General features: G+C 34.6%; 4 protein-coding genes across 5 annotated transcripts; 2 read left to right on the plus strand and 2 right to left on the minus strand.

The window, feature by feature from the left end:
• The first annotated feature begins 2,033 nt into the window (after positions 1 to 2,033).
• Positions 2,034 to 2,648, plus strand: LOC148932799 (uncharacterized). The gene has a single exon (XM_089065230.1). The coding sequence runs from the start codon at positions 2,034 to 2,036 to the stop codon at positions 2,646 to 2,648; it is 615 nt and encodes a 204-aa protein (XP_088921356.1).
• Positions 2,649 to 5,334: 2,686 nt separating this feature from the next.
• LOC148932800 (B3 domain-containing protein At1g05930-like) lies at positions 5,335 to 5,879 on the plus strand. The gene is made up of 2 exons (XM_089063985.1): positions 5,335 to 5,795; positions 5,840 to 5,879. Exons 1-2 carry the CDS (start codon positions 5,335 to 5,337, stop codon positions 5,877 to 5,879), a joined length of 501 nt encoding a protein of 166 aa, XP_088920111.1.
• A 2,957-nt stretch (positions 5,880 to 8,836) lies between these two features.
• On the minus strand, positions 8,837 to 10,580 carry LOC125202560 (transcription factor bHLH10-like). The gene is made up of 4 exons (XM_048100979.2): positions 10,083 to 10,580; positions 9,678 to 10,010; positions 9,485 to 9,586; positions 8,837 to 9,031 (listed from the first exon to the last, which is right to left on the minus strand). The coding sequence occupies exons 1-3, from the start codon at positions 10,560 to 10,562 to the stop codon at positions 9,485 to 9,487; spliced, it is 915 nt and encodes a 304-aa protein (XP_047956936.1). The 5' UTR covers positions 10,563 to 10,580; the 3' UTR covers positions 8,837 to 9,031.
• A 2,372-nt stretch (positions 10,581 to 12,952) lies between these two features.
• Positions 12,953 to 14,776, minus strand: LOC125198309 (transcription factor bHLH10-like). Of its 2 annotated transcripts, XM_048096684.1 has the most exons (4): positions 14,727 to 14,776; positions 13,778 to 14,631; positions 13,298 to 13,687; positions 12,953 to 13,219 (listed from the first exon to the last, which is right to left on the minus strand). In XM_048096684.1, exons 2-4 carry the CDS (start codon positions 14,615 to 14,617, stop codon positions 13,115 to 13,117), a joined length of 1,335 nt encoding a protein of 444 aa, XP_047952641.1. In that variant the 5' UTR covers positions 14,618 to 14,631; positions 14,727 to 14,776; the 3' UTR covers positions 12,953 to 13,114. The 2 variants fall into 2 exon arrangements, with proteins under 2 accessions (XP_047952641.1, XP_047952640.1); XM_048096683.2 differs by having other exon boundaries at positions 13,778 to 14,758.
• Positions 14,777 to 17,000: the final 2,224 nt, after the last annotated feature.

Raw genomic sequence — 17,000 nt, forward strand, 5'->3', positions numbered from 1 at the left:
GTCTCGTCTTCTCTTCTCTCTGAAATCAATTGACGTTGAGATTCTCGTCGTCGTTGAAGCATATCATCTGCGACGGCATCATGAGTTCTGTCCGACAACGTGGGCAAGCTTCGGCGGCGTCAACTGAAAGTGAGATTTTGATGCACTTTTTATTAGCACTATAAATACCTGCAAGTATACACAGTAGGAATAGTATAGTTAAAGGTCAGTGCCATATATCGATCATGGGAAAAAAATCATAGCCTAGCTACTCTCTACTAAAACTCAATTACTATTTGAAAAACTGAAAGATTTGAGAATTTTCGAAAACAGAAAACAATTAAAAGCAATAAACAACTAAATGCAAATAAATCACGGAGATAAAAGTATAGAGATAAGGGAATTCCAGGGATGTGCGTTCACAGTTATAGTTATACAAATTCCAATTACAATACCCTAGCACAGTTATTACTTTGATAGGACGAGTCACCTAGCTTATGCTCATGCGATGCAAACGTTGCTTACTAACATTAAGGGTTGTCAATCCTAAATATGTAACTCCTAAAAGCTCCTAAGACCCTTCAATTAACAGTGTCGTTTTAAGGGAAGCTAACTGTAGTGTTTACTAAGTGGATCTAACTCGCCAACCTCCTCTCACGATTATGTAGCAAGTTATATTAAATCATCCATAATTGTGTCACTCAATTATGAAGCATCATTATACACTTAGGGAAGAAATAAAGTAAAAACAAAACAGATATTAAACAGAAAAGGAATTGTATAACCAAAGTCGTTACTAACATATCCCTAGAATCCTATGAATTTAGTTACACATAATGTAATAATCCTATGACCCACATTTCACTATCTTTTTTTCACTAACTTTCCTTTACATTTCTTAATACCCGTGCCGAACTCAAATAAGACTCCTAAAGTGGGACGGAGGGAGTATTAGTTTTATAACAAATGTCAGTGAGAATAAGTTAGTGGAATATGAGGTCCACTAAAAAAAATGATAAAAGGTGAAATGTGACGAATTTTGTGGGACGGACGAAAATGAAAAAATGTGACAAAATTTAAGGAAGAGAGGGAGTATAACTAACATTAAAAAAATCTCAAAACTTTGAACCAATATGACTATCTTGATTTAAACTATTTTTTCATAAAAAACAAATTAAAGATAACTTTATAAGATTTATAATGAGGTCCTAATCACAAATTTTGTTAATTTTATTTGAATTTTTAATATTTTCGATAATCAGATTAATAGCAACATATACTGTGCACATAATGTCATTCTAATGCATGCACAATATTAATCATATTTAGTTGACATATTTCAAGTCATTCAGTTGACAGTTTTACTATACCATCATAGTTTTCCTATACCTTTTGACATAACGAGAATCACGAAAACTGTCATGCAAGATTTGATGTGGACAAGACAAAGATTTATTTTGGATTTCCTATACAGGAAGACAAATGTGATTCGTCACAATCAGAACGGCATGCACATATAGAAGAATGTATTCAACAATATTTTGAATACCATTATTTGTATATGATCTCATCAACATAGATACTAAAATTTCAAGTTAAGAATTACTCCCTCCGTCCCCGAATACTTGACACAGTTTGTCATTTCGGTCCGTCCCCGAATACTTGACACAGTTCACTTTTTCCATTTTTGGTAGTGGACCCCATATTCCACTAACTCATTCCTACTCACATTTATTATAAAACTAATACTTTTAAAGTAGGACCCACATCCCACCAACTTTTTCAACACACTTTCCATTATATTTCTTAAAACTCGTGCCGGATCAAACCGTGTCAAGTATTCGGGGACGGAGGGAGTATGAGAGAATTTTTGTACTGAGTAAAATAGCATTATGATACACACAATTCTTTCATAAATAAATAGTAGCAGTAAATTATATCCGTTGTTGAATTGGATTCCCACTAGTGCCAAATCCTATATATAGAGCATACATAGAGTTGCATTGCGTAGAACCAAAACACATTTAAAATTATATCAAAGCAGTGGATCGGAAATGGAGAACGGTGAGGGTTCAACGTCGAAACAAAGAGTCGTCTACGAATACGATTTCTTCGACGAAAACCGCACCAGCCCCGTTCGTACTCACCTTGTCCCAATGGGAAGAGAATCAATGAAGCATCAAAGAGTCATCTACGAATACGATTTCTTCGACAATAACCGCAGCGGCCCCGTTCGCACTCACCTTGTTCCAATTGGAAGAGAAGCAACTCCAGCGGATCTTGATGTCGTTCAACCAGTTGAGCCGCGGTTTATTCCAACCGACGAAAATGAAGCGGACAGTTTGTTCGAAAAGACGCTGGAGGGCATGGACGTGTCGAACACGCTTTTCGTGAGATGGAGCGAGGATGTGATGTGGGGTCTTACAGAAGAAGAGAGAAGGAATATAGAGAGAGCAGGGTTTCTTGAGGTGGAAACGACAGATCCAAGTGGCAACGGTTACATGATGCGGTTGAAGAAGAGCCGTATCTTCACCGGCGTGGCTGAGATTAGTGGAGAATGGTTCAAGCTTGTTAGTGTCAACAAATTGAAGGAAGGGGATTGGGTTTACGGCTGGGGATATCGCAAAGATGGACGTCTCTGCATCGCCATCAAATACTACCGCCCTTGATTGGGGTTTTCTTTTGTAATCAAGATTTTGTTTCTCTTTCTCCTTCGTCTTCATGTTATGTTAATTGATTACATCTTCTCTCTCTGATTTTCTCTTTGAACAATGATATCAATTGGTTGAATACGTGTAAATTCAGACTGGGTAATTAAGAAATGACTACAAATCTACAATTGAAGAATCAGTTTATTGTTAAGTTAGAGGCACTTTAGTAAGTGCTTAATGTATCGTTTTGTGTGATTGATATGTTAATAGATTTATAGAACACAGATGTATTTGGAGATGTGGCCAATTAATTGGATCTCCTTCACTATTTCCTTTAACATTGTTTGGTGTTATATTATTAGTAAACCAAAAATTAATCTGCTTTGGTGTGAATGCTAAGATACAAAATATGTTTGGTCCAAGTACTTATACTCCTTCCGTCCGCAAATAAGAGTCCTGTTTTTCCATTTTAGTCCGTCCGCGAATAAGAGTCCCGATTCACTTTTACAAGAAATTGTAATAGGGTCTCACATTCCACTAACTCATTCCAATCACATTTCATTTAAAACTAATATATACAAGTGGGACCCATATTCCACTAATTTATTTTCACCCACTTTTCATAACATTTCTTAAAACTCATGCCGACCATGAATGGAACTCCTAATGGCGGACGGAGGGAGTAGTACATTTGATTGTTGATTGGCTAGTAAGATTGATAACTTATAATTGTTTAAATGGCTACAAATAGATATGATCCGTGAACCCAGAAACATGACGATCAACTTATTAATTGGGGGAAAAAATGGCAAGATACCAAATAATCGAATTACTTTACAAAGCAGGTCAAACCATCTATTACCTCTAGCTCATCGGTGAAGCAAGTTTGTTAGTAGAAGTTATAGAGTTAGTTTATTTGTTAGTTAGTTGCAGTTTTATTTTCTAGTACACTGCTCTTAATGTCAAAGCATATCAAATTAAAGGAAATTACGGAGATTAATTGACAGGCTAGGATCATGTAATTGATATGCACTTTCTAAGTTAATATTCTTTTTTTTCTTTAATTAGATGATATTCATTCTCCTTTAACAATACACTAATTATCTTTTAATGGCATTCAATTTTCTAGATAAAATAATACCAAGATACAATCTAGGATTGAGTTGTGAGGATATCTTAGTCATAGGGGTTAGCTATGACTAATTATCCTATGATTATCCATATGAGATTGAATCTCATAAACCAAGCACACTACATATTTAATCTGTGATACAATCATGCAAACGGAACACCCCGTGCCCAACCAATAGTGGGAGTATTTAATTTCATTTTTAATATTTTATAATATTATAATAATAACAATTACTATTAATTATTATGTTACAAATTAATAACTAATTAAGAAAGTCTTAATATAAATTAAGCATTAGGAATTTGACTCAATATAAGGAGTAACGAAATTATAAAATTCTTAATATAATTTATTATTATCATCGATAAAAAAAATTAATTTAAAAATATTATTTTAGTTATACATCAAATAATTGAGTTTTTATGGGCAATAGTTAATTTAATTTAATTATTAAATTAATTAATACAAATTTAAAATTCTAACAATTTCTTTGCATATTTCGAGAAATATGATGAATAATCTCGAAGAAATTCTATTTCTTGGAATCATATTTTGAAGAATCATAGCAATACTCAACTTTTCTCCTCTATTGTCAATTTCTTGCTAAATCAAACTTTCCCCAAATTTTGGAAATTCACACTAAGGATCAATTTTTGACATTTTCGATTAAATTTTCTAGTCCATGGAAAATACCAAACATACTCTATAACAGTAATAGTTATGTTTATTACTTTCTCATTTTCTAAAAATAAAAACTTTAGAAACAGTACGAATTTTAATATAAAATTAATAAAATAAGAGAGGAGATAGAGAAAAATAGGTAAAATAAGAGAGATGAAAAAAAAAATTCTAATCTTAATGAATTTTAGGGTCCATTACTAAAATATAAAACCCATGTTTGAATAAGATTTCCTCAACGATCAGCCGCGACCTTGTTCAGCGCTGGGGATATCGCCAAAATGATGGACACCCCTCAAAACACGAGGAGAGGTTGACCTCATTTTTTTTATGTGGATATTCTGCTATTTTGTTTCTTCTTCATCTTCATGAGTATATTGTTTCATTTCACTCTTTGATTTCCGAGTCATTATGATTTCATTTAATTTGTTTCTCCGAGTTTATTATGACGTACCGATCTTGGATATACAAAATTAAATATATCCATCCATAAATTGTTAAAAACCTCTGTCCTTGAAAATTAGATATTTTGAAGTGTGCACGATTGATAAATAAGGAAGAAATATTAATAAAGTAAGGGAGAGAAAAAGAAAATGAGTTAAAGTAAGAAAGAAAGAGAAAAATAATAAATAAAATAACATTAAGATATACACAATCTTGGATGTCTTATTGGCTTTGATCATAGAAGGCTACATAAACACTCCTCTGATTTCGCTTATATATCCGATAATTATAAGGAATCAACTTTCAATAAAGAATTATTAATAAATTGTAACTATAATCAATTTTATTCCGTTCATGAATTGGATTCACAATAGTGCCGAAATCCTCTTATATATAACATACATAGTGTTGCATAATAGTTAAACTTAGAATTATAACAAAAGAGTGGAGATGAAGAACGAAGAGAATTCATCGTCGGAACAAATAGTCGTCCATGAATACGATTTCTTCGACGAAAACCGCACCGGCCCCATTCGTACTCACCTTGTCCCAATCGAAACAGAAGCAACTCCAGCAGATATGTTTGAAGTGTTCGAAAAGACACTCGATGCCATGGACGTGTCGAACACGCTTTTCGTGAGGGGGAGCGAGAGAGTTATGTGGTTTCTTAGAGAAGAAGAGAGAAGGAAGGTAGAAAAAGAAGGGTTTCTTGAGGTGGAAACGATAGATCAAAACGGCAATGGTTACAAGATGCGGTTGAAGCATAGTAAAATCTTCGCCGGCGTGGCTGAGATAAGTGGAGAATGGTTCAAGCTTGTTAGTGACAACAAATTGAAGAAAGGGGACTACGTTTGTGGCTGGGGATATCGCAAAGATGGACACTTTTGCATCGCCATCAAATACCACCATAAGTAGCACTAGTTTTTTTTAATTGGGGTTTTCTTGTGTAATCAAGATTTAAGGCCTCATACGATCATGATGAAGAATTGCAATAAAAGTTGATCTTTTAGTTGTTTTTTGTTCTGACTTGAGTCAAATTCTATGTTGTTTGTTTTAATGGTATTTTTTGGAGGATTTAATAGACGAGATTTAGAAACTTGTGTTTTTTATCGGTTGGTTTTGTTTTCCTAGTATGTTCAGTCGTTTTCGAGAGTGATTCATTGTCATTGTTTCTTTTCTCTCTCATTTTCTTTATCGATCGTATCCAAGTTCACAAAATAATTAATCATTAAGTATTGCACTACTATATTGTTTTCCTTTATGATTATTAAACCATTAATCAAGCACGGAATTAAGATTTAATAATGTTAAGAATTGGTTGATTAATTTTAAGACTGTAACCAATATAATTGATATTATGAGATATTCTGTTTTCCAGAGTTTATTCAAAACAAATGAGATGCACCGATATTGGATAGTAAAATTTAAATATATTCTTAAACCATAACTTATAAATTATGTATATGGGGTGAGTCTTATTAGGCACCTACAGAATAAATTAATAAGAGCACCGCCAAGGAAAAAGGTAAATGGAGAGGTAAAAGAGAAAAAACTACCATATTTTCATCTTCTTCATAAAATTTCATACTCCAATGGAAAAGGTATTTGAGAAGGTATTATACCTTCTTTCATTTTGAGAAGGCATATCTCCCTCTTCTTGATTATAAAAGTAAAAAGTTAGTTATTTTTGTTTGCCTTTTTAATTTACCTTCTTTCCTTGGACTATTATCAAGTCTAATTCATTCAATCTGATAACAAACGATCAAGATCAATTTCCATGTGATGTCAACTAGCTATTGTAACAACGTCAACATGGTGTGTACATAATTTCAATCAGGTGTATCAATGGAAACTAAATTTTGTTAATTACTCCGTTCGTCTCACAAACTTTGTCACACCTTGAGTGGAAATGAGTTTTAAGAAATGTAATGAAAAGTGTGTTGAAAAATTTAGTGGAGAGTGATATCTACTTTTAAATATTAGTTTTATAATAAAATGTGAGTGAGAATGAGTTAGTAGAATATGAGGTCCACTACAAAAAATGATAAAAATGAAATATGACAAATTTTGTGGGACGGACGGAAATGGAAAAATGTGAAAAAATTTAAGAGACGGAGGGAGTATAAGTAACTTTAAAAATTATCTCAAAACTTTAAACCAATATAACTGTCTTGATTTAAACTATTTTTTAATAAAAAAATTTCAAATTAAAGATAACTTTATAAGATTTGTAACGAGGTCCTAATCACAAATTTTGATAATTTTATTTAGTTTTCAATAATTTTGATAATTAGATTAATGTCAAGACATACTATTCATATAATGTCGTTCTAATGCATGAACAATGTTAATCATATTTAATTGACATATTTCAAGTCATTCAGTTCAAAGTTTTACTAAGATAGAAAATATGTTTGGTCGAAGTAATTAATAGTAGTACATTTGATTGTTGATAGGCTAGTAATATTGATAACTTATAATTACTGATTTCATGTGCCTTATTGAAATGGCTACAAATAGATGATCCGTGAACCCAGAACATGAGTACATGACGATCAACTTATTAATCGGGGAAAATGGCAAGATATATATATCAAAATAATCGAATTACTTTTCAAAGCAGGTCAAACTTAGGAATCGTGTTTGGTCAATGGACTTTGACCAATAATTAATGTGACGAGACATTTTTAATTTTGTAAAATTAAATGCAATAGTGACGATCTACTTTTAGAGTAGATAACTGTGGTATATTCATTTTCTCTAAACCGATTCCCGGTGAGTGAGAAATTATGAATTAAAGTTTGTCACGGTTGTGACCTATAAAGGAGCAATGAGATAATAAAACCAAGGGATTAATTAAAAGTGTTAATTATCCCACATTGGTGGACAAATCCTTATTAAACATGTATTTAATATGATGAATTATTACTTGTAATAATTATCGTGGACTAAGATGAGCGGTAGAGCCCACACGCGCAGGATGCTCACCGCGAGCTCTGTGCACCATGTCTTGTGACCCGTGCTCAGTGCACCGTGTCTCGTGCCCCGTCTGCCGGGTGCCAACATTTTCTTCGTGTTATGTTTTGAATCTTTTATACTCAGGATTTTCTTCCTCTTATCGTGTAATGTTGTTTAATTCTTCTTCTTTTTTTTCTTTTTTTTTTTTTTTTTTTGTTTATATAACATTTCCACATTTACACTACTGGTTTCCTGCATGATTAATACTCCAGAAATGAACTCCAGAAACGAATAGTTAATTGATTTTAAGCTTGAAACCGAAGTAATTTGTTTTCCAAGGTTTATTTGTGTGCCTACATTGGTTAGTATAGTATATCAAAATATTTCTTTATAATTTTTTGCGACTGCAATTCAAGAATCAATTTCTTGTGGAGCTAATGTAAGTTCTTCATGGATACTTAGTTTAAGTAAAAAATCAAATATGTAGTTGAAAGATAAGAAATACTCCTACTATTAAACAACTTTAAAATTAATTAATCCATTAGTAAATTAGTATTTCGTAAGTATTTATCCATCTATGTATCTTATCAGTCTAAGTAGACACGTAAGCAAGTCATACAATAAAAAAAATAGTTTGCATGCAATAATTACAGTGGCAACACCTCAGAAAAAAAAAACAATCTAAAAATAAAAATATAGCATTTTTGGTGTTAAAAGAGCTTCAATGCCTTGACCAATAAAACAAGTAAATATAGTACTTCTTTGATTTGGAATATTAGTTTTAGTTTTGTACCAATTGTCCACACCGATCCCAGCGGCAACAAGTTTATGTTGGATTTGGGGAGGTGGCCAATCGATTGGATCTCCTTTGTGCTCGCCCTACTATTTTCCTTTATTTGTTAGTATTGGTTTTAACTCATAATTAAACTGATTTCATGCGTCTAATTGAAATGGTTACAGATAATTAGTTCGAGAAAATAATTACTATCAGAGATGATATAAAATGGTCTCCGGGAATATATAGCAATACACTTTCAAACAACCATGCATAATATTTCAGCTTTTATTCGTCTAGTTTAAAGTGAATTAAAGGTAATAATTGTACATAATTATAGATAAGATTAAGAATGATTCTTGGGTCTTCACTTCAGCATCAAGTCTTGTTTAGAACAAATCCCCTCTCTATAACCTGAAATTTAATTGATCAACTTATTAAGCGGGGAAAATGGCAAGATATACAAAATACTCATGACAAGAAACACTATACATATAAAGAGATTAGAATGCATTAATTATCAAAACAAAATATGTCAATGGATTCCATAAATGCAAAAACATGTGGAATTAATTTTGCCATGTCATACTCATGGAGTTAAAGCCATTAGTATGGTACTAACTTCAGTTGCAAGATAGAAATCGGACAACAGTACCATTGCTGACTTAGTAAGCATCTGTTACAGAGCAAGAATGAGTGTACCAATTCATGCTCTTATTCAGAAACTCTCTTTTTCACCACTTTGACTAACCATTTTTTTTTACCTTTATCATTCTCTCACCACACTTACTTTCCTACTGTGTATGTGTTTATGTTTCAATTGTGACATAAACTAATTTTCCCATTTCACTAAAGAAATGAGGTTACCTAATAGATAGTTGTTGTAGGGATTGCTGCATACTGTTTATCCACAACTTGGATGAGCTTGTTTGCAACTGCACTTGCATACACAATTGAGCCATCACAAATCTGCAACCACAATCATGTAGATTAATATAAATAAAATAAAAACAAAAATTTAATAATAGAATGAAAAATGAAATTAGTAGTACTAATTAACCTTGGAGTTAAAAAGGTAAGTGTAGTAATCACCAATGAGGCCTCCAGCCACATGATTCAGGTCGAGCGGCATTTCATCAAGCACCTTGGATGCAAACAGCAAGCAGTTGATCCTCTTATCCTGCACCAGCTTCACCGTGATCTCATCGTCCACGATCCGAACATCCACCTCCGTGTTCTTCGTTTTCCTGTGCAGCCACGATGATATTGATCCACCCTTCTCATCCTCTCTCGCACGTCTCTTTCTCTCCACCAGAACCTTCAGCTCAGCCACAGTCGTCTTCAGCTCCTTGATGTACCCAATGGCGTCGCCCACGATCGACGCTCTGTCAATCTTCAATCACCAATATCAGACTTTAATTAAATAATTCAATAGAATGTAGAAGAGATTAGAGTAACTAATTACCTTAGTTGGAGTTGGAATCAATGCTCGTAGAGCTTCATACTTTCCTTTCACCACCACTCTCCTTTGCTTCTCCCTCGGATTTCGTATGGAATCGCCAATTCCATCTCCATTTTCCCCACCTTCAGTGAAATCAAAATCACTATTGCCGTTTGGCAAAGAGTAGAAGAGCTGAGGGGGCGGATTCAAAGGAAACAGAGAAGCGGCAGAATTTGGGGGAAAATTGGGGAGCAGATCGGGGAATTCGGCAAATGCAGCTTTAGGAGCGTAAAATTGGTTGAAATCAGGTGCGAAATTTTGGTTGAAAGGATTCCAATTCGAGGATTGGATGTCGGCGGCGTTGATGGTGGTGAAGCAGTGGTCGATCTGGAGCTCCATGTTTTGAGGGTAGGATTGGGAGAAAGCATGATGAGCTTCAGTGTATCCGCTTCCATGCATACTCATACTGCTGCCTTCGTCCAATCCACCCTTTTCTAAATACATTTTTTTTTCTTTGATTTCTGTTATTTGTACCTTCGATAAGTGATCAAAAAGCAGTAAAAAACAGCAAGCTTATAATAGTACCAGAGATTCGGATTTCAAAAAAGTATTTTTGGTCAAAAACTATATGGCATTTTAATATTTTAGAATTTGGCATTAATTCAAATTTCTTCGCTAGTACCTTAAATATCACAGTCAAAGTAATAAATTTTAATGGATTATGATATACTACTACTTGTTAAAAAAACTATTACTCCTACTAGAGTTTTGTTGCAATAATTTTCAATCTATTTTCTTGCCGACCAAAGCCTAGCATTGTGAGTGTAATTAATATTAAAACTCTAGATAATCAATTAAGTTGTTTGTCAACGATATTTGGATTATGCTAAAATTTAAAAAATGTTAAAAGTCCAAATTTTATTTTAGAAAAACAAAAGAAAATCAAAATTTGAAAATTGTTTATGTACTTATAGATAATTAAACTAATTTTTAGGACGGATAGATGTTTAATGTATCAAATTTGGCAAGTCAATAATACTCCCTTATTATCAAAAATACAAATATATTAAAAAATTCATAGAAATTTCACAACTGATGGGGGCGTGTCTCGCCAATGCTATAGGCATCATATCAGAAGTGTAGATAAATAATCTTTAAATTTAATAAAGCAATAAAGAAAATACTACTACTACAGTACTAATTATAATTAACTCAAGTCAAGTTGGTAAGCAAAAATATCGCGAATAATACAGTCGATTAGTATGTAAAAAAATAAAATCAACATCATAGCATGCTCAATACTGAAAACTGTATTATTATTATATACAGTATGTCTTAATTGCTATTTACGAATAGGAATATATATTGAATACGTACGTAAAAAAAATATTTGATCGAAGTCGTCCAAGCAATAAATATGTTTAGTTTCGATCCTATGATATAATAATAATTTTTGCGTTGAATTTGAATTGTAGATATATGTATAACTGATGGTGCATGTATTAATCTTTGGAATGTTGTAACTGATTTCGCCCTAATTTTGTTAGTTACGGTCAGCGGCAAATCAGAAGAGAAAATTTGTTATATTTCTTGATTTTGCAACTGATCAATCATTGCATAATAAAAGGTTACTCACACAAATGTTGTGATGGCATATTTAAAGAATTCTGTTAACGCTAAACAAACATAGCATCTCTCTCTCCAACATATAGATGTGTGTATCTCTTTGCCAAAATAGTTTGGGCTTATGCTTCGTTGGGAATTAAATTGAGATTTTTCACCTCCGATAAAATTCGCAACATCTAATTAGACCAACTTGTTTGATGCTAAGTTGATTCCTCATTAACTCAATCGTATACAATAAAAGAAACATCGAACAACATTTCATTCTCATGAGATTTACACCCAATAAGTTAAATAATTGTACATAATATTTTTAAAGCTTGAATAAGAAGAGGATTTCGAATTTTGTTGTCTTCTCTGCAATATGTTTTATTATTAATATTATTATTATTTGGATTGGTTGAGGTTACTTATGAGTACTCCGATCTTCTCTTTTGTCTATGTTGTTACTAGCTTAGCTTTGAGCATTTTTATGCATAAGAATGTTAGAATAAATTATGTATGGTCTTAGACAAAGAATATGTGTATTATTTAGATGAGATGAGAAATAGGTCTCTTTTAACTAGGTGCAAGAGTCGCAAGTTGGCATTCTAAATGAAGAATGAGAATGAAAATGTAAGAAAAGTAGTTGTAACTCTTAAAACCATGTATCGTAGATAAGAAATGGTACTCTTATAAGTTATAAGTAGTACAATAGTTACGATGATACATGTTGCCAATAAAAATAATATATTCGCATAATAATGGTTTTAGTTAATAAAGCTACTAAAAATATTGAGCAATAAGTTGTATGCTATGTCTACATATAGTTATGACCATTACAATTTACAAATCATTTCTCGATCATGAAATGAATAATGGTCAAATAAAAGTACAATTTGCTTTTCTGATCCATTGTCCGTGATCAATAATTGTCATCGTAATTATTATATTATATACTTATTATATTATCTTATATAAATTTTAGTCTTGTTTGTAATTTAATTAAATCTAGTTGATGTATGCTCGATCGGGAGTAAAATATTAGTATGATATGTTATAAGAATATCAATAGTAGATTAGTAGTAGTATTTATAATAGTCGATTATGTTTATTTTACATTATCAACATTAATCATCCAAACTTTTTGGCCATCATCTTAATTAAGCATTTTACACATTGATTGAAAGCGAACACTCTAATCAATTGAGCTATTCTTCAGCCTCATTTTATTAGCATATTAGTAAGAAAACTGTCTAATCAGTAGCTTGTAGTAATTGAAAAGAAACACATTTAGCTAGAGAGACATAACCATAGTAAAGATGTTTAGCCATTTGTGCACCTTCCACAAATGCATTAAACTATTACAAGCATGAATTTATGTTATAATGTTGAAGTAAGATTTTCTAGCTACAGATCAACTGTAACAGTTAAAACTAATTTTAAACATCAGCTCAATAGCTACCTGCCGGCGGTGGAACCGCGGCATACTGCTTGTCCACAACCTCGATAAGCTTGTTCGCCACCGCGCTCGCGTACACAATCGAACCCTCGCAAATCTGCACATCATCAAACGATTGAATACAATGGAGAGAGAAAAAAGTGGTTGAATCAAATGAAATAGCAATGTATTAAACCTTGGAGTTGAAAAGATAACTGTAGTAGTCCCCAATAAGGCCACCAGCAACATGGTGGAGATCGAGCTGCAATTCATCAAGCACCTTGGATACAAACAGCAAGCAGTTGATCCTCTTCTGCTGCACCAGCTTCACCGTGATCTCGTCGTCGATGATCCGCACATCCACCTCCGTGTTCTTCGACTTCCTGTGCAGCCACGAGCTCCGCAGCGAGGATCCATTCATGTCACCAACGCATTTCGATTCGCCTTCATGCTCCTCCATCTTCGGCCGCTTCAGCCTCTCCCTCGCGCATCTCTTCTTCTCCACCAAACCTTTCAGCTCCGCCACCGTCATCTTCAGCTCGTCGATGTACCGGATCGCGTCGCCAACGATCGACGCTCTATCATTCTTCAATTTCCAATTTTCAGTTTCAGTCACAATCAGTTGAATTTTACCCAAATTGACGAGATTCATGAGATTAATCGATTGATTTCATACCTTAGTTGGAGTAGGAACCAAGGATCTGAGCGCTTGGTACTTATCATTCAACAGCACTCTCCGATGCTTCTCCGTCGCGAAATGCTTCGCGTCTTTGATTCCGTCTCGATTTTTACCGCCGATCTCGGCCGCGTTGAACTCATAGACACGATCAACGCCGTTTTGGTACAGACCGACGTTTGGCTCTCTCTCGTCAACGCCGTTAGTGAAGAGACCTCCGCCGAGCGAGTAAACCCCTCCGCCGTGGGGGAGAGAGTGGAAGAGCTCTCTGAGGAGAGGCGGCTGAGGAGGGAGATTCAGCGGCAGGAGAGGATCGTAGAGGACGCCGCTCGAGGCGGAGGATCCGTCGGCGGAGGGGCTGACGTTGACGTTGACGTCGCCGAGCAGCCCGAGCGAGGCGAGGAAAGCCGGGGATTTCTGCGAGAAGTTGGGGAGGAGAGACGAGCGCGGGAGGGGGAATATGTTGAGCAAATCGGGGGCGTCGGCAACCATGGAAGATGCGGCGGCGTACATTTGGTTGAAATCGGCCGCCGGATTCTGCGATTGGTGGTGGTAGTGGCCGTTCTCGGCGTTGAATCCGGCGATCTCTTGCCAGCTTGAGGAATCTTGGGGGATCTCGGCGCCGGATTTGTTGTTGTAGCACTGCTCGATCTCGAGCTGCTGCTGCAGCTCCATCTCCAGGGCTGACGCGGCGGCGACGGCTGCGGCGACGTCGTTTTGGGGGTAGGATTGCTCCTCCATTGAGAAATGGTTTTGGGAGAAAGCGTTCTCAACTTGAGACATTCCACTTCCGTGTGAAATGCTGCTTTGATCGAAATCGCCATTTTCCTGATTATACATCTTTCTGTTGATTTCTGTGAAAGAGAAACTAAAAAAAACTGTTAAAACAGATGGAATTGAAGAAAGCATAACATATTTGAGCTTTTTGCGCAGTTGAAGAAATCTGTACCAAAAAAGCGAAAATCAGAAGTCTGAGTGAAAAGGGAGGTGAAATTTTTGTGGGTTTGGTTGAGTATGGTGTGGGTTAGGAGGGGACTAATACTTATATGTATATTTATTTTCTCATTATGGAAAAAATATTTTAGTTTTTGGAATTCTTTTATTTGTATGCTTTCTATTTTCAATAGTCTTTTTGTATATCTCTGTTTCCTGTAAGGAGAAATTTGTTACACTGAACTGTTGAAATGGGGCCCACACATGATCCTCTGTGCATTTCTGAATTATATGCATAGACCGTTTATTCCACATAATATGTCTCAAAAGATATAAACAAAAATATATACAAAAAAAGGTTGTTCGGTTTTGTGAATTCATTGATTCTTTACCTCACAATGGTGGGGAATTTTATTCCATTATTTGAGAAATATGCATCGAGGTTTTATTAATATTAAACGGATTAAGTGTTTGGGTAAAATTATCAATAAAATTTATTCCCTCCGTCGCAAGAAAGATGACCCAATCCTTGGAAGGTACGAGATTTTATGCAACTTTATTTTGTATGTTGATTGGAGAGAGTAAGTAAGAGAGAGAATAAAGTAGAGATAAATGAGTTTCTATTTTAAGTAATGTGTCTCCTTGATTGGGACAAACTAAAAACGAAAATGGGTCATCTTCATCTTCAGTGGAACAGATGGAGTATTAAATACGATTAATTCCTCAATTTGAATATAATGATTGATTGTGCTATTATAAATTTGATTTTTCTCAACTTCCTCATAATCTCGAATTTGGAGGAAATTATGTATGAGAAGGCAAACAAAAATACTTATGTGAATATATTCTCAATTCCCACGTACTCCGTATAACTAATTAGTCCTTAATATTTACACATATAACATATCATGTCACAACAATAAATTTAAACATAAAGCAGGCCAACATTTTTTTTCTCATGGGTCAATCGAGAAAAGTATCAAATTTATGATTTAATCTACTATTTTTTAGATTATGGAATTAATCAGAAATTAACTAAATTTAATGATTTTTCAACAATTTGCCGAAATATAATTACATTTATGGACGTATATTTTTTGCTACAAATGGTTTAAATTGTCGGGAAAAGAGTTTGCTAACCTAGAATTAGGTCTCTTACCTTTTCGGTATTAATCCACCACTTTTAACTCTCTCTCTCTCTCCTATTTTTAAATCTATTTCAATCACTATAAAGGTCGAGTCACAATATATTAGACCTTTAGCCTTCGACATTAGTCACTCCACCATTGAATCAACATATGAGCACATGCACATGACCAACTCTTGTTATGACTTAATTACTTTTTGTTATTGGTCATTTAAGAATCTCTTTTAGTACTTATTCTCTATGTTCTCGAACTCTTTCAGATATTTAGAGAAAGTAATTGTTTTCTAAAAATATCTTCTCAGTCCCATTATAATGGTTTGCTTTCAGTTTTCATGTAAGATATTTTGAAAATAAATTAATGGTTCTTTTCTTTGTGGGAAAAGAATAGTTCAAACAGATGATTTTACCATTTTTAATCTCCTTTAACATGTTTCGTGGGAGCATGGCATCACACAAATTTAATCATATTTTTTTAATCCTTTTTATCATAAACTTGGTAACCATTTAAGGGAATTCGAACATTGCAAAATAAAATTGACGCGCAATTGTTTAATTATGCTCTTATTAATAAATACGGGCTTTTTAGTAAAATAACAATTAAAACAAAAAAAAACAGATTGCATTTTGGGACATAAGAGCATCCACAATGGTCGGCTAGCGACCGGCTAGCCGATTCGTCGCGCTGGCCGATCGGCTAGCCGAACCATTGCAATCGGCCAGCGCAAAATCGGCGAGCGGATCGGCGTGGGCTCGCCGATCGCTCGTCGTTGGCCGAAACGCTAGCCGATCGGCCAGCCGCCATTGTGGAGGCCCGATCGGCCAGCGCCGATTTTCGATTTTTTTTTTTTTTTAAATCATATATAAACGCGATTTTCGTTTCATTTTCATTTGCACCACTTGTTTTAACGAGTTTTCTCTCTCTCTAACTTTCTGTTCAAGAGCATCATCGAGTGATGGATCACAACAACGAGTCCAGTCCGGCGACGAGCGGCTCTCAGACTCCCACAGCACCCGTGGGATCTGGATGGGGGCAGATGGGCCCGGGATTTAACATCCCTTGGAATCAGATGATGGGGATGATGGCTGATGCGCCGGGGGGGCGATGGGGGGGAACCAGGGGGGTATGCCGGGGGGTATGCCGTG

The sequence above is a fragment of the Salvia hispanica genome, chromosome 2 (assembly GCF_029641045.1).
Source record: "Salvia hispanica isolate PSC_SH4W2 chromosome 2, Shi_PSC_v1, whole genome shotgun sequence".
Lineage (NCBI taxonomy): Eukaryota > Viridiplantae > Streptophyta > Magnoliopsida > Lamiales > Lamiaceae > Salvia > Salvia hispanica.

What these genes read in the sequence shown, in the direction of transcription:
- LOC125198309 (XM_048096683.2), bottom strand. Translation starts at nt 14,686, where the DNA reads ATGCTTTCTTCAATTCCATCTGTTTTAACAGTTTTTTTTAGTTTCTCT. An exon ending in TGGTTCCTACTCCAACTAAG is followed by an intron (nt 13,688 to 13,777) that starts GTATGAAATCAA and finishes TGGAAATTGAAG; the next exon opens with AATGATAGAGCGTCGATCGT. An exon ending in GTTATCTTTTCAACTCCAAG is followed by an intron (nt 13,220 to 13,297) that starts GTTTAATACATT and finishes GATGATGTGCAG; the next exon opens with ATTTGCGAGGGTTCGATTGT.
- LOC148932799 (XM_089065230.1), top strand. Translation starts at nt 2,034, where the DNA reads ATGGAGAACGGTGAGGGTTCAACGTCGAAACAAAGAGTCGTCTACGAA.
- LOC125202560 (XM_048100979.2), bottom strand. Translation starts at nt 10,562, where the DNA reads ATGTATTTAGAAAAGGGTGGATTGGACGAAGGCAGCAGTATGAGTATG. An exon ending in TGATTCCAACTCCAACTAAG is followed by an intron (nt 10,011 to 10,082) that starts GTAATTAGTTAC and finishes TGGTGATTGAAG; the next exon opens with ATTGACAGAGCGTCGATCGT. An exon ending in CTTACCTTTTTAACTCCAAG is followed by an intron (nt 9,587 to 9,677) that starts GTTAATTAGTAC and finishes TTGTGGTTGCAG; the next exon opens with ATTTGTGATGGCTCAATTGT.
- LOC148932800 (XM_089063985.1), top strand. Translation starts at nt 5,335, where the DNA reads ATGAAGAACGAAGAGAATTCATCGTCGGAACAAATAGTCGTCCATGAA. An exon ending in GCCATCAAATACCACCATAA is followed by an intron (nt 5,796 to 5,839) that starts GTAGCACTAGTT and finishes TGTGTAATCAAG; the next exon opens with ATTTAAGGCCTCATACGATC.